Consider the following 18,617-nt stretch of genomic DNA (forward strand, 5'->3'; position numbering starts at 1 on the left):
AGCAGCTGACCCTCTGCCTGGTGTTCATGTCTGTGGGTCCCTGATCCTGTCCTGTCCCCCGTCCTGGGTCCCCAAGATCCCAAAGAGCAGAGGAGATGGGGAGCCTGCTGAGGAGCCCCAAGAGCCCAGGCAGTGCCTGTGGAAACTTTGCCTTTGTTTCTTACCAGAGCGCAGCAGGATTTGGACAGGGTCGGGCCTGCCTGTGCTACGTGGTGAGTCCCTTGCTGGCCCACCTGGTACATTCCCTTGTGCAGGTGTGAGGGACACTCGTGCTCTGGAAGAGAGTGGGGGGGGCCCTTGCTGGTTTGGAATTGATCTTCCCCTCCAGCTCTCCTTGGAGAGCTCAGCAGGTGCTCACGAGAGCTCGCTGCACTGAGAGGCCAAGAAATTAAATAAGGGAACTTTGGAAGCCAGGGAAGAGACACGGGGTGACACGAGCCTCCTGGAGGGTCTCGGTGCGTGACCCATCAGAGGACCTGGCTGCATCATCTTCTCAATCAGAACCTGACACCCAGGAGGCGCTGGGGAAATGTTCGCTCCTGTAATTCTAAACCTTCCCCGCTTCTGACTTTCAGGGCCTCCCCCGGTACCCAGGAAGCACAGCTGGACCTGCTCCCGCCCAAGCAAGATGGCCGGAGAGAGACAGGCCCTCTCCCTGAGCCCATGACGGCCCCCCAGGCCCGAAGATGGGGAACGTCACTGGCGACAACGCCTCGCTGCCCACCTGTGCCATCGACCACACCATCCACCAGACGCTGGCCCCGGTGGTCTACGTCACCGTGCTGGCAGTGGGCTTCCCGGCCAACTGCCTGGCCCTGTACTTCGGCTACCTGCAGGTCAAGGCCCGGAACGAGCTGGGCGTGTACCTGTGCAACCTGACGGTGGCCGACCTCTTGTACATCTGCTCGCTCCCCTTCTGGCTGCAGTACGTGCTGCAGCATGACCACTGGTCGCACGGCGACCTGTCCTGCCAGGTGTGCGGCATCCTCCTGTACGAGAACATCTACATCAGCGTGGGCTTCCTCTGCTGCATCTCCGTCGACCGCTACCTGGCCGTGGCCCACCCCTTCCGCTTCCACCAGTTCCGCACCCTGAAGGCGGCCGTGGGCGTCAGCGTGGTCATCTGGGCCAAGGAGCTGCTGGCCAGTGTCTACTTCCTGCTGCACCAGGAGGTGGCGGTGGACGAGGACCGGCACCGGCTGTGCTTCGAGCACTACCCGCTGCAGCAGTGGCAGCGGGGCATCAACTACTACCGCTTCCTGGTGGGCTTCCTCTTCCCCATCTGCCTGCTGCTGGTCTCCTACCAGGGCATCCTACGGGCCGTGCGCCGCAGCCACGGCACCCAGAAGAGCCGCAAGGACCAGATCCAGCGGCTGGTGCTCAGCACGGTGGTCATCTTCCTGGCCTGCTTCCTGCCCTACCACGTGCTGCTGCTCGTGCGCAGCCTCTGGGAATACACCTGCGACTTCGCCAAGGGCATCTTCAACGCCTACCACTTCTCCCTCCTCCTCACCAGCTTCAACTGCGTGGCCGACCCCGTGCTCTACTGCTTCGTCAGCGAGACCACCCACAGGGACCTGGCCCGCCTCTGCGGGGCCTGCTGGGCCTTCCTCACCTGCTCCAGGACCGGCCGGGCCCAGGAGGCCTCGGGGAAGACCGAGGAGCCCGAGCTGTTGACCAAGCTCCACGCAGCCTTCCAGCCCCCTAGCTCGCCCGCACTGGGAGGGCCCCCCGCGGGGGCGCTGGCCTAGCGGGGGGGGTCACCCCTGGCGGGGTGGAGCTCTGTCCGGGCTTGCTCACCTGCTTTGCCACCAGACAGAGGTGGCTCTTCTGCTGGAGGGAGCCGCGGGCCTAGGCCCCAGCAAGACCCCTCTAGGTGCAGGGAGCCTGCCTTAGCTTGCTGAGCCCCGAAGGTGTTAGCCTCAGCCCCGTCAGCTCGTGGGAGTCGTCTGCTGCCGGCCAGGCTGCTGGTGGGGGAACGTGGTGGAGTAACTTCCTCCCGGAAGTGGTCAGGAAGGAGCTGGGGGGAGGGGCATGGACTGAGGGGCCTCAGTATGGGAGATCGGGAGAGGAGGGTGGGGACCTGAGCGCACACCTGCTGGGCCTTCCCATGCCGTGTTGGCACACCTGGCACCTGGCCTGAAGTCGTGTGGTCTGAGGAGGGGAGGCTGAGCTGTCTTCACTAACACTGGAGACCCATCCCACACAGGGTGGGAAGGGAGATGAGCAGAGTTAGGAGGTTGGAGGGGGAGGAGCGGTGGGGAGACCTTTGGGCATTGGGAGGACGGGGTTGGGCAGGGCAGGGGAGGAGAGTGACAAGCAGGAGAGACCCTGCTCCAGCCATTTCACAGAGAGAGTAGATGCCTCAAGCCCTGGAGTACCAGGGCCAGTGGCACTCAAGGGTCAGGACAGGGGCCCAGAGACAGTGTCGAGTGGGGTTCGTTACACAGATCTGTTTGCATCTGCCCAGAAGCAAAAGGCCCAGAAGTCTGGTATGTGTGTGTGTGTGCACATGGTTAAAATGCCAGGAGTCCATGACAGCCATGTGCCAAGACACAGAAGCTAGGGTTACATGACCGCTGGTTGTGTCCACCCCAGCCTCTGGAGTATTTCTGCATCTTGGAGAAGCATGACTTTCTCCGGGAGTTTCCAGACACAGTAAAACAAACACATCAGAGATGCACACTCGGGCATCTCTCGCCCAAGGGCCTGGGGTTCCATTCCACTATGGCCTCAAGAGCCCCTGGGACAGGAAAGGGCTGCCTGGGTCACCTCTCCCCATTGTTCGCCAGCCTGCCCCTCTGCAGAGCTGTCCCACCTCGCCCACCCGACGGTGACGTGGCCATGGGCCGTGATGCCGAGGTGCTGGCCGCCATCTTTCACTATGTCCTGGAAGGGATAGGCTCATCTCTCCGACAAATGCACGGTTGCCCGTGTAGAGCCCCCACTCCGGTGAACAACCAAGGAGTAGAAGAGCTGCTTGTACCTCAGGAGACCTCCCGGCCAGCTTCACAGCTTTCCTGACTCGTGGGCTGGGGCAGCTCCGACCTCCCGCAAAGTCCTGGGGTTTGAGCTCCTCACCACCAAGGGATTGGGTGGGATTGATCCTGAGGAGGGACCAGGTACAGGGAGGGAGAAGCTGGCATCTACTAAAAGCAGGGTCCAAGCTCTTCCTCAACCTCCCTCCTCCTCCCTTTTCCCTTCCCGAAGAGCTAGATCTACCCCGAGTTTCTTAACCCTCCACTCAGTGTTCCCCAGAGGTACATAACCCAGTAACCCAGGCTGGATGTACCCCAGGAAAGTAAGGTTACTGGGGTCCCAGCGCACACTTGGCACTGACTGGGCAGCCTGTGGCCCAGCTCCTACAGGCACTTCTGATAACCTGGGAACTTCCCTGCAGGAGGAAGGGATCAGGTCTGAAGGTGCAGAAATAGCCACAGTGAAAAGCACAGACCATGCTGAGCCAGGGATCTTACTGGAGCGACCGCCGAGCCCCCCAAGCTTCCTCATTCCACAGTATTTCCTCCTATTGTAACCTTAAATGTGGGTGTTCCCACTGGGATGGACAGGGATAAACTAAGGGCGGTTCCATTTACTCTCAAGAGTTGTATTTTTGTACTGTCCTCTCTTTGATTCCAAGTTTGCGTGTGTTAGATTGTGCAATTTACGTAGCAAACTTGAGTCTGAAATAAAGCAATGTAACCGGCCCCCCCCTGGAGTGTGCTGCAGTCCTTGTTGGGAGGAGGGTCTTCCAACACTGGGGGGCTCTTCAGACACACAAAGTTGTCAGGAAGGTCCAGCATCACCTCAGAAAACCCGGACCAAGCAATTAAGGTTTGCCCTTGATCACCCAGCACTGGCCGAGAAGGCTGAGGCCTTTTGGTGAAGCAGGGTGGATCCTCTCTCCCTCCTCTTGAGAATTCTGAGGAGACATCAGCTCTGAGACTCGTTGCAAATTCACTCTGGGCCTTGGCCTCCTGCTCGAGAACAGAGGCTGGGCCCGTGGCTTGGAGAAGGTCACGTCCTCTGTTCTTGGACTCACAGCCCCGTCTGTCTGCTGAGTAACTGTCTGCATTGCATCAGAAGACGGCTTGGTGAAAACTTCCCTCCTTAGCCAGAGCAGGGGCTGGTTGCACTCAGCTCTTGGCGGGTAGCCTCAGTGCCTGGCTTATGTTTGGGGAGACCACATTTGCTGATCAATCTTCCAGACAGCAGTAGGCTTCATGTCGACAGGCTCCTGTTTATCACTAAGGATTAACTGCATCATTGTAAAACGTAAATTTGGTTTTGCTCACTTAACCCCTCTCTGGAGTGTTCCAGGGGACACCATCCTCTTCCAAATAGACTAAGTCAGGACACTTTTGGAGATTAAGACCCCTCTCCTGAGAGAATGGGTGGAAGGGAAGGTCCATTTGGTTTGGACGGCGGCGACAGAAGCCATTACATTTCTTTCTTATTCAACAGTGTGGTTTAGCAAGAGTGGGACTCATCTTCCTGGCTCCTCTGTGGCTGGGCCAGACAAGAGCAGGAGACATTTTCAGGACACACTGCACTCCCATCTGCTGGCTGGTAGCAGACCTTGTGCAGTTGCTTCAGTGCTTCTGGGTTCATCCCACACCCACCGCACTTCTGGCGGCTGGGCTCCTGCGGGCTCCAGGAATTCATTGATAGCAACACTGTGACCCTTGGTGACACTTGCCCTGGGGCCATCACAGCCCCAGGTCTGGAGAAATGGTGGGATCTCGACTCCGTTTGCTTTCATTCAGCTATTAGTAGAGGAGACGCTAGGAATCAGCAGAGACTGTACTGCAGAGGTCATGAAATCCAATTTCCTTTCCCCATGAATTAGCCCATGTGTGTCCCTCAAAAATGGTGGCCCAGTTTTTCTACAAATGCCATCCAGTGACACCAATTAGCTACCTTCCAGACAGGTCATGCCAGGGGTGGGCAGAAAAATCTGGACTAATGAGTCAAAGTGCAGTCAGCCACTGCTCCCGCTGGCCTTCATTCTGGTCACGGGAGTCACGGCCTTCTGGGCTTTGAAGTCAGCTTTCATTTCCTACTTTGCAGTGTTGAGCCTTCCAAACTTGTATTAGATAAGGCAGATTATACTTCAATAACAAAATACCCCCCAAATCACATTTCCTTAAAAACAAGAAGAGTTTATTTCCCATGTATGTAAAGCCCACGAGAAGCTGCCTTCTGGCAAGACTTTTCCTGAGTGTGGGCCGCTCAGCCCCTTCCACTTCTCTTTCCATCCACCCTGGTAGGGAAGCAGCTGAAGAGAGTATCATCGGGAGGGTGGGAGGGGTGGAGGGGGGCTGACCAAGACTTCAGGTGGCAGATGTCTAGCAGTGAGTGGATGTGACCTGCTCAGAAGTCATTGGCCCATTAGGGCCAACCTAACTGCAAAGGAGGCTGGGAGAGGTGGTCTTCCCAAGTGTGTAGGAAAAGGGGGCAGAGTCGGGGCACACCTGGCTCATCTGTGTTGTTCCTTCGTGTCACTTCCGGCACTTCATCGGAATAAAACCCACATCTTCAGTGCGATGCTAGTTGGGAAGGAACTAATTTTCCTCTACCTTCTACGTCTGTAGGCTGGAAGATAATGAAGCTGACAACGGAGAGATGATTAGCAGAAGAAAAGACAAATTTTAATTACATGCTGAAAGGCTCACAGAAATCGACCCCCTCTCCTTTCTGGTCATTTTGGTGAATTCTGTAGTTTCTAGAAAGGGAACAATACGGAAGGAGGGACAAAAAGAACAAAGAACTTCGCAGGCATCCGAAACAGACGTTGCCAGCCTGGACTCGAGGGTGGCTGCCACCTCCCAGACCACCAGCAATTTCCTGTTTTTAGGAAGATAGATAATTAGGAAAAACTTTGGGCTTGTATCTTTTGTTTGGTTACGTTTGAAAGGACAGATTTATTAGGAAAAAGAGGCACACACGTCGTCACGGGTGGGCAGGAGAGCCAGTCTTGTTCGTAACGAGCCTGCCACTCGGGCACACCTGGGGCGCCTGTGTGCGTCTCCAACTCTGGGGTCTGGAGCCGGGGTCTGACCTGAACAGAGGGGAAGGGGTCTTGCATCCGCCTGCTGCTGTCAAAGCAGTGACTCTTCCGGCCAGCTCGTCAACCGGTGGCATGTAGCGTCTGCGTGACTGCTGCACTTCCCATCTCTGCGGAGCAGTGTGGCCCTTGAGTTTGAGAAGTAGCCATCTTTATGGACTCAGTGCGGCCACATGGAATGGGCAGAGGCCGGGCGAAGGTGGGGCTGGCGAGAGGCCAGACTTGGGTGGTGACAGGCAGGCGGTGACTCAGAGGGATGCAGGCTCAGCTGAGCCTTGGGGCAGTACGTGGCCAGAGGACAGTGGGGGTCTGCGGAGCCCGACCCCGTGGTTGACTCACTTTCCTGGCTCCTAACTGCAACGTCTCTGGAGCAAGAACACCTTGACGTGCCCAAGGTTTCCAGTCTGCCCTTGGAGAGCCGGAGGGCATCCCAGGTACCTCTAACACGTTTCACCCCATATTCTGGGAAATGCCCCACAAATCACCTGGGTAGAAAGCTATAGGGAAAATGGCTGTTTTCGCCTCCCCCATGGCTACCACCTGTGGTTTTGCACGCCTCCTGGGCCTCGTGGACGCCAGGGCGGGGAGCGTGGGCGTGGGGCACGCACGGCACCTGGGCTGAGACGCGGGAGGGATAAAAGGGGCTTCTCAGCACCGGCGGCCAGCGGCGTCTCTGAGGCTCATGGGCTTCGCTGCTGTCTCCCTGCCAGCTGCTCTGTCTCCTGATTCAGCGTTAAAGTCCTGTAGAATGGTACCAAGGGCTCTCAAATTTTCTTCGTCTACGAGAATCTAAACTGTCCTGGGACGGTGGCACACTGAAAGCTGCTAACTGTCTCTCACCTGGGCCGCCCATCCGGACAGGTTCCACCCTGTCGCCTCGCCCAGCCGCTCCAGGCTGGAGCCGTGCTCACCAGGCCACCCGCACAGACGGGCCCTGCCCCAAAGCCTAGCAAGACTAGGGTGGACTTGAGCAAAACCTTCCCGAAGGTCTGACCCGGGATCACTGTGGAATGAAAGAGCATAAAGGAGCCTGGAGACCACTGGGCCCTGCTAAGGAGTCTTTTCTGAGCCCTCCTTTCACTTTGCAGCTGCTTCAGGGTTTCTGGCTTGACCTCTGCAGGGGGCAGGGCTTTGCATTCTTACTCCAGAGCTAAGACCCCTCCTCAGCTTCTCTGTTCTCTCTGGGTCTCTTTCTCTTTCACAATTGAATCTTCTGCCTGCAGTGAAGGCAGCTTTCACAAGGGCCTCAAGCTTCTCTAGCTGGGATAGTGTGCAAAAAAAGCAACCTTTAGTTTCTTCCCCCAAACATGACTCAGAAAAGCGCTGGCAACTTGACCAGACGGATGTTATTCTTCATGCAGTCAGAAAGGTTTAAAATGTCAGGGTGTTTCTCAAAAATCCCCGTTACAGGGAGCTCTGCAGCCCCAAATCCGGGACACAAGTTGTAGTGGGGAGAGACTGGGCTAGCGAAGCGGGGAGCTGAGGCAGTTAGCCAAGCTGTGGGGGTCGCAGTTGGAGGGATGGAGGGATGGAGCTTTTACCAAAGGCGCTTCAGCCCAGAGTCCCTGGCACAGGACCAAAGGCCTGTGTATGTTTTTTTTTTGGGAGGAAGGGTGCATCTGAGCAGACCCCACTCCAGTTGCTTGTGGCCAGGGGCTCCGCCACACCCTGTGGGAGCACTGCATTTCACCCCATTTTATATTGTGCTGTTGAGTGGCTGCAGCCCCAAAAGAAGTTGGCTTTGGTAACATTTCTTCCTAAGTCTGTTGAGAAGAAAGCCGTGAAAGGGGCTCTGTGGATGAACCACACTATGGGAGGATCTGCTTTTCTTTAGTCATTTTGCTTAAAGTTGCCGTTTCCAAGAGCCCTGGGGGCAGTGAGGGCTCCAAACAGGTGGGGCCCTCCTGTAGTGCAGGGAGCGCAGCTGCTCAGGCTTCCTCACGGCCTCTGCACCACCACCTGTGGCTGGTTCCCTAATGCTCTCAGAACCGCACGAGGCACTGTGTTGTGCAGGAAGGCGCTCGGGAGTGTGTGCACGGGCCATGCAAGCGCCCAGCCGCGAAGCGGGAGATCGTGGGGGGTGGGAGCCCCGGCTTCTGCCTGCCCGCTGGTCTGCCCTGCCCCGGTCCCCTCTTCAGCGGGGGTGTACCCCAGTTCCCTTTCCATCTGCCTGAATCGGCCGCGGACCTGCCCAGCCTGGGGCGCTTGCTCAGTGCGTGTGTGCTGTGTTGCACAGCCAGAGCCCTTTGAAGAACCAGCTGGATATGGTTCAGGGAATAAAATTAAGCAGGTGCAATACACACTTGGGCCGAGCTGGGAAGCAGAAGCACCAGCACCCCCTGCCTCCCGTGAGCCCGCCACGCTCAGGCTGGCCCGCCTCAGTGTGTGCACGCAGTGGGCTGTGGTCTGGGCAGCTGCGGCTTGTGACTCCACTGGGAAATGTGTGCGGGGCACTTGTGAAGAGATAAGACGCCTGACCGGGGGTGTCTGGGTGCGCAATGTGAGTCCTAGGTCTAGATATGCTGGCTGAACCCCACTCCAGGCGTGCGGCTGTCCCCCCCCCCCCCCCCCCGTGCAGACAGGCCAAGGCATTCTGCTCAGAGCTGGAGGTGAACAGATGGTGTGGGGGGAGGGCAGGCTTCGAGGTGGGGGGTCAGGACATGTGAAGGGTGAAGGGCAGGGGAGAGGCAACAGTCACAAATAGAAGATTCGATGGCATCTTAAGTAAACCAAAGACTGGAAAGAGCATTTCAAAGGTATAAATATTTTGGTGGTGGGGTGGTGAGTAAACTGGTAGTGAAATCCCAGAGTTTCATAATATTCGTGACGCCACATTTGTACATTTTGTTATTTCCTAATTAGTCTGGGGGTGTTATTCATAGCCCCGATGAGCCCACGGTTGTGTCTGCCTGACAGTTATTTCTCAGTGGCAACCCCCTAAATGCCTGGTCAGAAGAGACCCTGAGCAGACTGGGGGTGGCTGGAGGAAGGGAGCTTGAAATCAACACCTGCAGCACTTGAGGAATAAAAGCAAAAACTTGAAACGCCACAGGAAAGTCTTCCTTGGGCTGCAGCATCTGTCCCGTCCCCTCCCGAAAGTGGGGGTGTGGGGTCCCAGGCCCGGAGAGGTGGTCGCTGCCCCGGGGCCAGGACTTGCTGCTGTGGAGGGAGCCGGGGATCCTTGAGGACCCCCCCCCCCAGGCCCAGGAGCGGGTCTGTGCCAGTGCTACGGCGCTCGGCGGGGTCAGGCCTGGCCCGCGGTGGTGTCCAGCAGCTTCTGGACCATCTGCGCGTGGGTGCCGTGGAAGGGCAGCCCGTCCACCTCCATGCCCACGTTGCCGGTGACGCCGCTCCGGACCTCATGTCGCACCAGGAGACTCAGCATCTTTTCTTCCTAGAAAAAGAAATGGGGTGGAGAGAGACAGAGAAGAAAGTGTTTATAAGTGGAGAAAACGTATTTGACCTACAGAAGCTAAAGCTTGGGTTACGAAAAGGTGAGCAGCAGCAGCGTCCTTCATCCCATTTCATCGGCCCCACCCCCACCCAGGCAGCTGCCCCGGGCTGTTCCCGCTGTTGCTTCTACCTTCATTTAACCACACCACAGGTTTCCACGCACACCTGTGTCTCCTTAACGAGCGCTCCTGCAGGTGCAGCGTGGCTACCGCTGCCGCCTGGGCCCTCCCTGCCCCCTCGGCCACCTGCAAGTGGCCTTTGATGCTGTCTGGAGGGCCTCGTGCCTCCGAGACCCCAGCCCTCGCTGACCCCCCAGGAGAAAAGCACCAACGCGTGCTGGTGTCACTTTCGAGAGCACCCCGTGTGGGTGGGGGCAGCGGAAGGAGCAGAACCCCAGCCTGAGGTCGCGGCCCAGGACCCAGCAGGCAGCGGGACCAGACAGCTGACGTGGGTCCTTCCGGCAGGGGTTGTAACCTCTGCGCCCTCGTGTGTGTAACAGGAAGGCGCTGGCACTGCAGAGGACGGTATAGCAACTGAATGAGCTCGTGCAAATAAGCGCACTGTAGGTACACACAGAATGAGTCTGAGTATTACGGGCTGGGGTGGACCTTCAGCCTACAACTTTCTTCCTTGTTGATTTAAAAACTAAGGAGAGTTTCGATTCCCCTCTTCTTTCCCCCTAACATAAAAGAATCACTTGTCTTCACCACAGGCCCCAGGGTGAAGACACAGGAGGGCAGGGTGCCTGCAGGGCCCCAGGGGGACACATCCTCCCTCTGCCCTCGCCTTGCCAGACAAAGTGAGGAGGGGACAAAGGGAGAGGGAGTAGAACAGGAAGATTCAGGCTTGATGTTTAGCGAGAGCCAGCTAGTGCCAGCCCTGAAGTGGGGGGCTGTGGGTCACAGGGTCCCTGCCCAGGAGCTCAGTCTCCTCAAGGGTCAGGCAACCCCGCCCAGGGGCCACTGCTCACAGAAGGCCCCAACCCTGTTTACTAGAGTGACTCAGGACGACTTTTGGGGTGGGGGCAATGATGACCTCAGATGACAAAATGGCAGGAAGGAGCAGTGAGGGGTTCTGGGCACCCTGCAACCCCCACCACCTCCCACTCTGCTGAAAAATTTCCAAAACAATGGAGAAGTCACAGTTGAGTGTCCCCCGGTCTCTGCTCTCGGCGGGCCATGGCCTGGTCTCCATCTTCCTCAGCACACAGGGCATTTCCAGGGAGCTCTTTAGCCAGCAACTCCGTCCCCGGGGCTGCCCAGCCCAGAGTGGCACTTCCCGCCCTTGCTGGGTTTGTTCTCCCGTCTCTCTTCCTCGGGTCATATCCTCTCCTGAGGAGGAAATGTTTCTGGGACCAAGGGGCCATTTCCTCTCCCACTGTTCACATCCACTAGGACCCGGGGAGGGTCGCGGGCAGTGCCCCGGAGGCCCGTGCTCAGTCACCAACATGGGCCGTGGCTGGCACCAGCCTCTAGAGCCACAAAGACCAGCTGGGCCAGTAGAGCTGCCCTCTCATTTCCAGGAACCATTGGATGACCACACGTCCTCAGGAGGCCCCACCAGGGATGTGTGGGTGGGGAGGAAACTGACCAGGGCGTGACTGGAGGCCTCCAGGCCAGTTATGGCCGAGGCTTGCGGCAGAAGGGGGTGCATCACCTCCGTGAGACGGCGTGGATGGGACCTGCGCCCAGCCCATTGGGGTGGGGGGTGAGATCCCGGGGTGCCACGGGGCCGAGAGGTGGGGGGCGTGGGTGATTGCTATTCGTTCATGTGGAGAGTGTGGTGGGCTGATTTTCGGGGTTGGGTGGGCTGAAGGGGCCTCCTGGGGTGTTGGAACTGTTTTGTGTCGCAGCCCTGTTGGTGGCTTCGTGGGTGTGCACATGTGTGAAACTTCATCTTAACACTTAAGGTTTATCTATTGTACTATCTCATTGAAAAATGATGAAGAAAAGTGCTAGAAGAGAATAGGAGCCCACCATGAGGTCACAAGTCACCATCCTGCCTCTGTGCCTCTGCAGCCACCATCCGTCCGACTATTAATCTAACCATCTAGCGTTGAGCCTCCATCCTGCATTCCCAGAGTACCCTCTCTGGGCTGGGCCCTCAAGTAAGGACACGAGTCTATACACTTGGGGCCCTTACTTTCTGGCTGCCCGTGAGCACGTGAACCAAGGGGTCCTCTGTTTCCCCAACCTACATGACCAAGTCCTTTACATAGAGCAAACTCACTGGTTTGCTGGCCCCGAGGACTGCTGAGGTTGGGAGGTCAGCTCGAGACACAGGTGGTGGAATTGGGATTGAGCAGGCAGCCAAGCTCTGGGCCTGCTTCTTTCCTAAGCACCCACTTCACTCACCCAAGACAGGCTGGGCATTTTTAAAAAGCATTCCATCCTGGGAACAGGAGGTGTCCAGAAACAGAAGAAATGACCCTAACCTCGACCAGCATCAGGACAGAGCTGGCCCGGCTGGCTCACTCTGTGGCTCCCAGCCAGCTTTCCCGGGTCTCCTGGTTGGAGACCTGCAGCCCCTCCCACCCCACCCAGGCTCTGCCATGCTGTTCCCTGCAGCGTCCGGGAGACCAAGATCACAGCCCTTAGGCTCCCGGCCCACTCATACCTGAGCTTGCAGGTAGCACCTTAGCCCCTCTGGTGGGGGTCCCTCCTGTAGGGCTCTTAGCTCCTGGTGAGTCTCAGGAATGCTCTCCAGCCCTGTGCTTGACCCTCAAGTAAAGCCCCAGGACACACTGCTGGGTCAGGGGCCTGGGAAGGCAGATGGACCTGGCCTGTGGGGGCCACTGTGCCTGGACTCCTCAGCCTGGGGCCTCGTCCTGCTCTAGTCACGGTCAGAACTGGGAGGCCTTAGTGACAAGCAACTCACAGAACAGAGAAGAAGGACTCTGCCCCTAAGCAGTCACGCTTCGCCACCAGCTCAGGGCTGTCTGGTCAACATCTTTTGATATCTCAGGACACCCGTGGAGTGTCCCCAGAACTCCAGTGGGATGACGCCAGTTCACACTGTATTTCATGTCCTTGAGCTTTGCTTATGTGGCTCCTGCTACCTGAAATGCCCTTCCCACCCTTCCTTCCTGGCCAGCAGTATCCTACTCACCCGCCAAGACCCAGTTCAGCCCCCTCCTCCAGGCAGCCCTCCTTGAACTCTCTGAATGAACGAAGCACCTGTTCCTGTCTCTCCCCAGCCGTCATGCACACTTCTTCCCACTGCTGGAATCACCTTTGAGTGTCATCTCCTGGATCCCACATTCCGAAGCCAGGGGCCACGACCCACCCCTCGCTGTCCCTCAGGGCCGGCAGGGCCTGGCCAGAGGAAGCGCTCAACACACGCGATCCATCCTTTTGCTTTCAAAATGTCCCCTCGATGTGCTTCCCATGGGCAGCACAGCATTAACGTGTCATGAAGAATTGGGTGGGAAGGCAAAAGGAGACTTTTCCGTCCCCGGAGACTTTTCCGTCCCCGGAGGGTAAGTGTTGGCCGGTGGGAAGTGGCTGGCTGGGCTCCTTCTCTGTGTCTGTGTGAATCAGGCGTCACGTGCGCGGCGGCCCTGAGTGCTTCTTTCCACTCCAGACCCAGGAAGTGCAAAGAAAGCACAGAGGCCCTCTGGGCCAACAGGTGCAGACCGGTCCCCGAAAATGTCCCTTCAGCTGCCAGTGCCCACCCTCCCCAGCTCCGCCCACTCGCGCCCTGACACTGCCAGGAACTGGCCACTTCGGCGCCAGCTGGAGAGGGGCCTTTGCCCGGGCGGGCTCTGCCTCTGGCTCTTGAGGGGCAGCAGCGTCCTACTTTGCAACCCCAGCCTGCTCCTCACCCGGGGTGCAGTGGGAGAGCCCGCTGGGGGCTGTTACCTTAGTGACAGAGGGGAGGGCCTGAGTCCAGCCGTGCGCCCCAGGAGCTCCGGGGGGCCCAATTGCCTTTGTCAAGTAACGTCCATGGGTCTCGCAGGAGTTGAGGATGTACAGCCCGCAGGCTAAGGCATAGCCGCCCCAGTTGGAAACACCTGGGGGAAAAGGACGGTCAAAGGCGGAGAATTAGAGGCCCAGCAGGGCCCCCTGGCGGCACAGTGGGGTAAAAGAACCATCAGTGTTTGTTGACTGACTGAATGAGAGGCCGAGGCTAAGAGCTAAGGGCCCCTCTTGTCCCGGCGCTCTCCAGACTCTACTCAGAATAGACAAGCTGCCGCTTGGCCACGTCGGTTCCTGCCTGGGCAGCTGCAGGGCCTGACCGTCGGCCACCCAGGCACTCACCCGCGATCACGGCGAAGTCAGCCGCCACGTCGCAGGCAATGACGTCCCCATTTCGGATGTGCTTCTTCACGGCCTCCTTGACTTTGCCCATCCCGAGTTCGTTGCCTCCGTCACCGACCCCTAGAGGGAAGGGAACTGAGTCAGTGCACAGGGCCAAATGGGGGTGGTGAGGGGTTACCCTGCTCCACGCGCCTCCTGGCCCTGGAGGAGAAAGGTGTTTCTAGATACGTTTTCAGAAACCAGACATTGCGCTTGTACTCTGGGTCTTCTAGAAACTTATTAAAAGTACCCCCAAATTGAGAACTCACCAGAACCTGGGCACGTTCCCTATTGGGTCACGTTCTCCATACACATGGAGCCCTTTTATGCAGGGTGTGCCAGGCCCCCAGGAGAAGCAGGTGTGGTGACATCCAGGACCTGCCTTGAGAGGATGCTGCCAAAAACCACTGAGTCCCACCGGTGGGACCAGACTGCTTTCCACGGCGGGAGGGAGCGTCAGTCGTTCTGGGACTTACTTGTAAGGCTTCTGTTTGAAGGATGCGAGATGTGCATGTGTCAGTTCATTTTCATTTACGTGAGCGTGGCACCTGGCTAACACGTGATACCTCCTAGTACACGTCGGTGGGGGGGTGCCATTTGAAAAAGAGGGGTGTACACAACCATCAATAATGGGCACCAGAGGGCTGTTAACTAGCGTGCTAGAAGACGCTAAGCTCAGGAGACATGGAGAGTGCGGAAGATAGGCAGACGGGCTGGAAATCATTAATGGCACTTCTGCCCTAATTAGAGGATGAGAAGCAGCCTGTGTCTCTGAGGAGCAGCTCTGGCCCTATGTCCGGGTATTTCCGAGCATTCCACAGAGTTCAGTTGAATCTGCCTGTGGGTAATAGCAGTTGCCTCAAGGTGACCGAAGTGCTTGTCCAAATGCCTCAGGTCACAGCACCCCAGGGGTGCTGGAATGTAAGTGGCTGGTGGTCACCGGGACCCGGAGGCCCAGGGACCTAGCATTGACCCGTCTCGAGCATCCTAGACTGCACTCGGACAAAAGGTGAATGGCCACCCGCCTTAGGGCCACACGCTGAGGAGTTCTCAGGTCAGTCCCGCAGGTCCAGGCAGCCCACTGAGTGGAATTCTGCCTACTCCTGTCTCTGCTCTTCAGCATTTTATAAACTCCCGCTTCTCCTTCCTCAGGACAGGCCTGCGTAGGGCCTCAGCTGCATGAACACAGCCCGCAAGTCCCTACGCGGGTCCCGTCAATGGCGGGCATCTAGATTCCCAGCGGAGTGCCTTGTCCATGACGGGACAGCGGCCTGTGGAAGCTGCTGGGCAGGTTTCGATGAAGATGAGGCAGGAAAGGAGCGCATGAGTCGGGAGCCCAGGAGAGGACAGGAGTCCTCCAGGCGGGCAGGTGGAAGCCGCCAGCTGTCAGCACTGGCACTTCCTCTGGGATCTGCACAGAGCAGGACTGTGGGTGGACAGCACTTGTGTCCAGCAGCCCTGAGTGCCCCGAGCGCTGCAGACCCCTTCACTGTCCACCCTCCATGCCAGCCCCAGGAGACAAGAAGCTGAGCCAGCCAGCAGACCGGGGTGCCATGCCTTTCTGGGAAAGACCAGAGCAATTTGCAGAAATTTCCTAATCAACCAGAAAACTTTCATTGTCTCATCAAAACCTCAAAGGCCAAAGGCATCTAATGAGTTTGGGGAAACTGAAGTGTCTGAATGGAGAGAACAAGTAAACACAGAAGCCAAACAAGTCTAACGATGCCGCTCCTGACACTGTGGGGGAAGGCCAGCTCTCCCGGGAGCCTGTCAGAGATCCATAGAGGCTGCAGGGTCTCAGGGCACCCCTGAGACCTGTCCCTCCACCCCTGTCCCTCCAGCAAGGCTAAGTAGGGGGGCACTTCGAGGAGCCTGGGCCAGGTGGGGACTGATACCTGCCTTCGCCACTTACAGGACTTTCAGCAGTACGAGGGTGCAAAACCTCTTTGATAATGCTCTGTACAAACACAAGCGACCACACTATTACATCATTAATAACCTATTGCACTAATCACGTGTTTAAGATATATTTAAAAATTAATAGGCTTCCTGAGACGGTACAAAGACACTCACCCTGCGTGCCTGGAATACGACGTCTGCATGTTACAATCGCTGTTACGTCATTACTTGTGATTTTTTTTAAGAGTTGGGCAAACAGAACATACCCAGTTAAGTGTCATTTCCCTTTCTTGCTGTGGGGGTGTTACTAAGGGGTGGTATCTGTCACGTCTACACCGGCCATAAGAAACAAAGGCCCTCTCTGGAGGGGAAGCCACGGCTGCCCCTAATTCCTTCCTGTCACGTGTTCAACAGTCTCTAAAAAGACGATGTTTAGGGCTGGCAGGTTCCAGCTCAGTCTCAGTGCCCGCAACTTACCTGTGGTTGAGATGCCAGGAATCTTCTGCGCTGCAAGGAAAAGGTCGTCGATGGGGTCGGCCAGGTGCTTGATGTTCACCTTTCTCGCGTTGTAATGGTTCCCGTCGGCTGCCCGGCCCGTACGCTCAATGGCCACCAGGTGGTCGAACCTGCCAGAAGCGAGGGCACAGGTCCCTGGAGCGAGCCGCTGCCGTGGGGCAAATCAGAGCCCTGGGCGCTCTGATTCCTCATTCTACAGGACTTGGCTGAATACCCAGGTGCCCTGACCTCCGTGGAGGGCTCGCGTGTCACAGCAGTTTCAAAAATAGTCTCCGAGTCTTTACAACTTATTAGACTCAGGCTGGGGAAGCAGGAAGGCCGTGGTCAGGTCGCCGTGGGGGACGCTGCTGGAGCCCCCAAACCTCCGTCACGGCACAGTAACCAGCTCCGGTAGTTTGAACATTGGCTGCTGTCAGCACACGGCCGCCTCCTCCCAGATCATGTTCACTTTACAGACACAAATAGACTAACATGGATTTGAAATAGGAAATGAATAAACCCAAGGCAAGAGAAGCTTCTTTAGACGGTGAGGGTGGTGCTGTGAATTCGGTGGTGCGGTTTAGGCTTCCAGGTCTTCTTGCCAAGAGCCTTGGGGAGTTGCTACCTCGCCGGCCTCACCTTCGACACCTATCTGCTGGCCTAACTGCAGGATCTGTCTCCCACGCTGTCGAAAGGGTTGAAAGAAATGAGATATGTGGCTCAGAGCAGAGCCCGGCACCCACCCAGGACTCAGCCCCTCCCTGCTGGGTTGGCTCCCTGCAAGCTTCTGGCTCCCTGCTGGGTTGGCTGTGTGGTGATGGAGAGGAGCACTACTTGATAAGCCAATTTAAGAGCATGAACTGTACCCTTTGATAGTCCTTTATATCCCCCCTCAATGGAATTCTTCAAAATCTCAAGTCTGCTTGGAGAAATGAGAGTGGTTACTCCAAAATTTAAAAAGAATTACCTAAGGATCCAGTGATCCCACCTCTGGGTTTATACTTGAAAGAACTGAAATCGCGGTCTCCAGGGGGATATTTGTACCCCCATGTTCAGAGCAGCATTGCTCACAGAGACAAGAGGTGGAAGGAGCCCAAGTGCCCAGCGATGGATGAATAGGCAACAAATGTCATCCATACCATGGAATATTACTCAGCCCTTAAAAGGAAGGATATTCTGATACAGGCTTCAGCTTGGATGCACTGCCAAGATTTTGTGCCAAGAGAAAGAAGCCAGGTGAGAGGTCACAAGGCTACAGGCTTTCATTTTATAAAGTACTAGAATCACCAGACTCACAGAAACGAAGTAGGAGGGTGTTGCCAGGGCGGGGGAAGAGAGTAGCAGGGAGTTTACTGTTTAATAACGGTAACAGAGCCCCTTGGGGAAGATGATAAAGTTCTGGAAATGAATGTTGATGTTGGTGACACAACACTGTGGATGTACTTTAAAGTGGCTAAACTGGAGAATTTTATGTTATGTCTGTTTTACAACAACAAAAATGTCTGGACTCTGGGTGTTTTTTGTGGACTTGATGTTTCAGAACAGAGACTCACTTGCCTGTCCACAGAGCCTGGCTGTGCTGGCACCCGGTGGTGTCACGGTGCCAGACCTGGGCTGGCTGCTCAGTGGGGGATGGAGGGGTATCCTGAGGCTGCACCCCCAGGGAGGGGCAGGCAGCCACTGGAGAGCAGAACCAATGGGGGGAAGAGAGTCCACCAGAGTTTCTCTAGACCCGTGTCAGGGGGCAGGGAAGGCAGACAGGTGGGCTGGGGGCCCTGTGCTCTGGGGGGAGCACTGACCCCCACACCGGCCCCCGCGACCTGGAGGCGGCTGGTTTCAGGCCGAGGCGCATTTCCCGAGGCTGGCCGCAGGCCACTGCTGGCAGGGTTCATGCATCTTCTCGGGGCGGTCCCCTCCCACAACTGGTTCTGGCTCCCCGCACTAGGCAGCAGGCAGGAGAGCATCTGCCTCACCTGACATTAGGGTCCCTCCCATGAAAATTTCCTAGTTTCTTCACAAGGAGCCAGTGCTAAACTTATGCCAGCACTCGGGGAATATAGAGGGTTCTTGTGCGCCCCACATGTGCGACAGCTTCAAATGGCTGCTCAGGTCCCCATCGGACTTCTCCTTGGCGACTCAGTGCCCCCGCCAGACTGCCGTGGGCTGCGACCAGCGACACCTGCCAGTCGACGAGGCAGCGTTTTAGAGTTCTCAGTGACGCTCCTTATGGCTTGTGAAATGCATTAGGCCAGGTCAACCTTTCCCGAAGAGTTGAGCAGAGTAGAACAGAGCAGGTTGCAAACAGCCGTATTAAGAATTATAACATCTGAACTACATCCCGACATAGCATTTTAAAAGCTGCTTGCACACAGCACAGCGAAAACCACACACACCAGGCTTCCCCT

At 56.9% G+C, this 18,617-nt stretch overlaps 2 protein-coding genes across 4 annotated transcripts in view; one reads left to right on the forward strand and one right to left on the reverse strand.

Annotated features, from left to right (window-relative positions):
* Positions 1-3,704, forward strand: part of GPR68 (G protein-coupled receptor 68) — a 25,509-nt gene extending 21,805 nt beyond the window's left edge. For both annotated transcript variants that reach the window (XM_012724718.1, XM_012724717.1), the window contains exon 2: positions 576-3,704. In XM_012724718.1, coding sequence (XP_012580172.1) covers positions 687-1,751 — 1,065 coding nt within the window. In that variant the 5' untranslated portion in view covers positions 576-686 and the 3' untranslated portion in view covers positions 1,752-3,704. The remainder of the gene's footprint in view (positions 1-575) is intronic.
* A 1,636-nt stretch (positions 3,705-5,340) lies between these two features.
* Positions 5,341-18,617, reverse strand: part of LOC101632863 (chromosome unknown open reading frame, human C14orf159) — a 56,173-nt gene continuing 42,896 nt past the window's right edge. For both annotated transcript variants that reach the window (XM_004682043.2, XM_012724578.1), the window contains exons 10-13: positions 16,195-16,343; positions 13,780-13,899; positions 13,381-13,532; positions 5,341-9,461 (exon numbers count right to left, since the gene is read on the reverse strand). In XM_004682043.2, the coding sequence (XP_004682100.1) occupies positions 9,312-9,461; positions 13,381-13,532; positions 13,780-13,899; positions 16,195-16,343 (571 nt within the window). In that variant the 3' untranslated portion in view covers positions 5,341-9,311. The remainder of the gene's footprint in view (positions 9,462-13,380; positions 13,533-13,779; positions 13,900-16,194; positions 16,344-18,617) is intronic.

Source organism: Condylura cristata, unplaced genomic scaffold, assembly GCF_000260355.1.
Source record: "Condylura cristata isolate star-nosed mole 26May11 unplaced genomic scaffold, ConCri1.0 scaffold00013, whole genome shotgun sequence".
Classification (NCBI taxonomy): domain Eukaryota; kingdom Metazoa; phylum Chordata; class Mammalia; order Eulipotyphla; family Talpidae; genus Condylura; species Condylura cristata.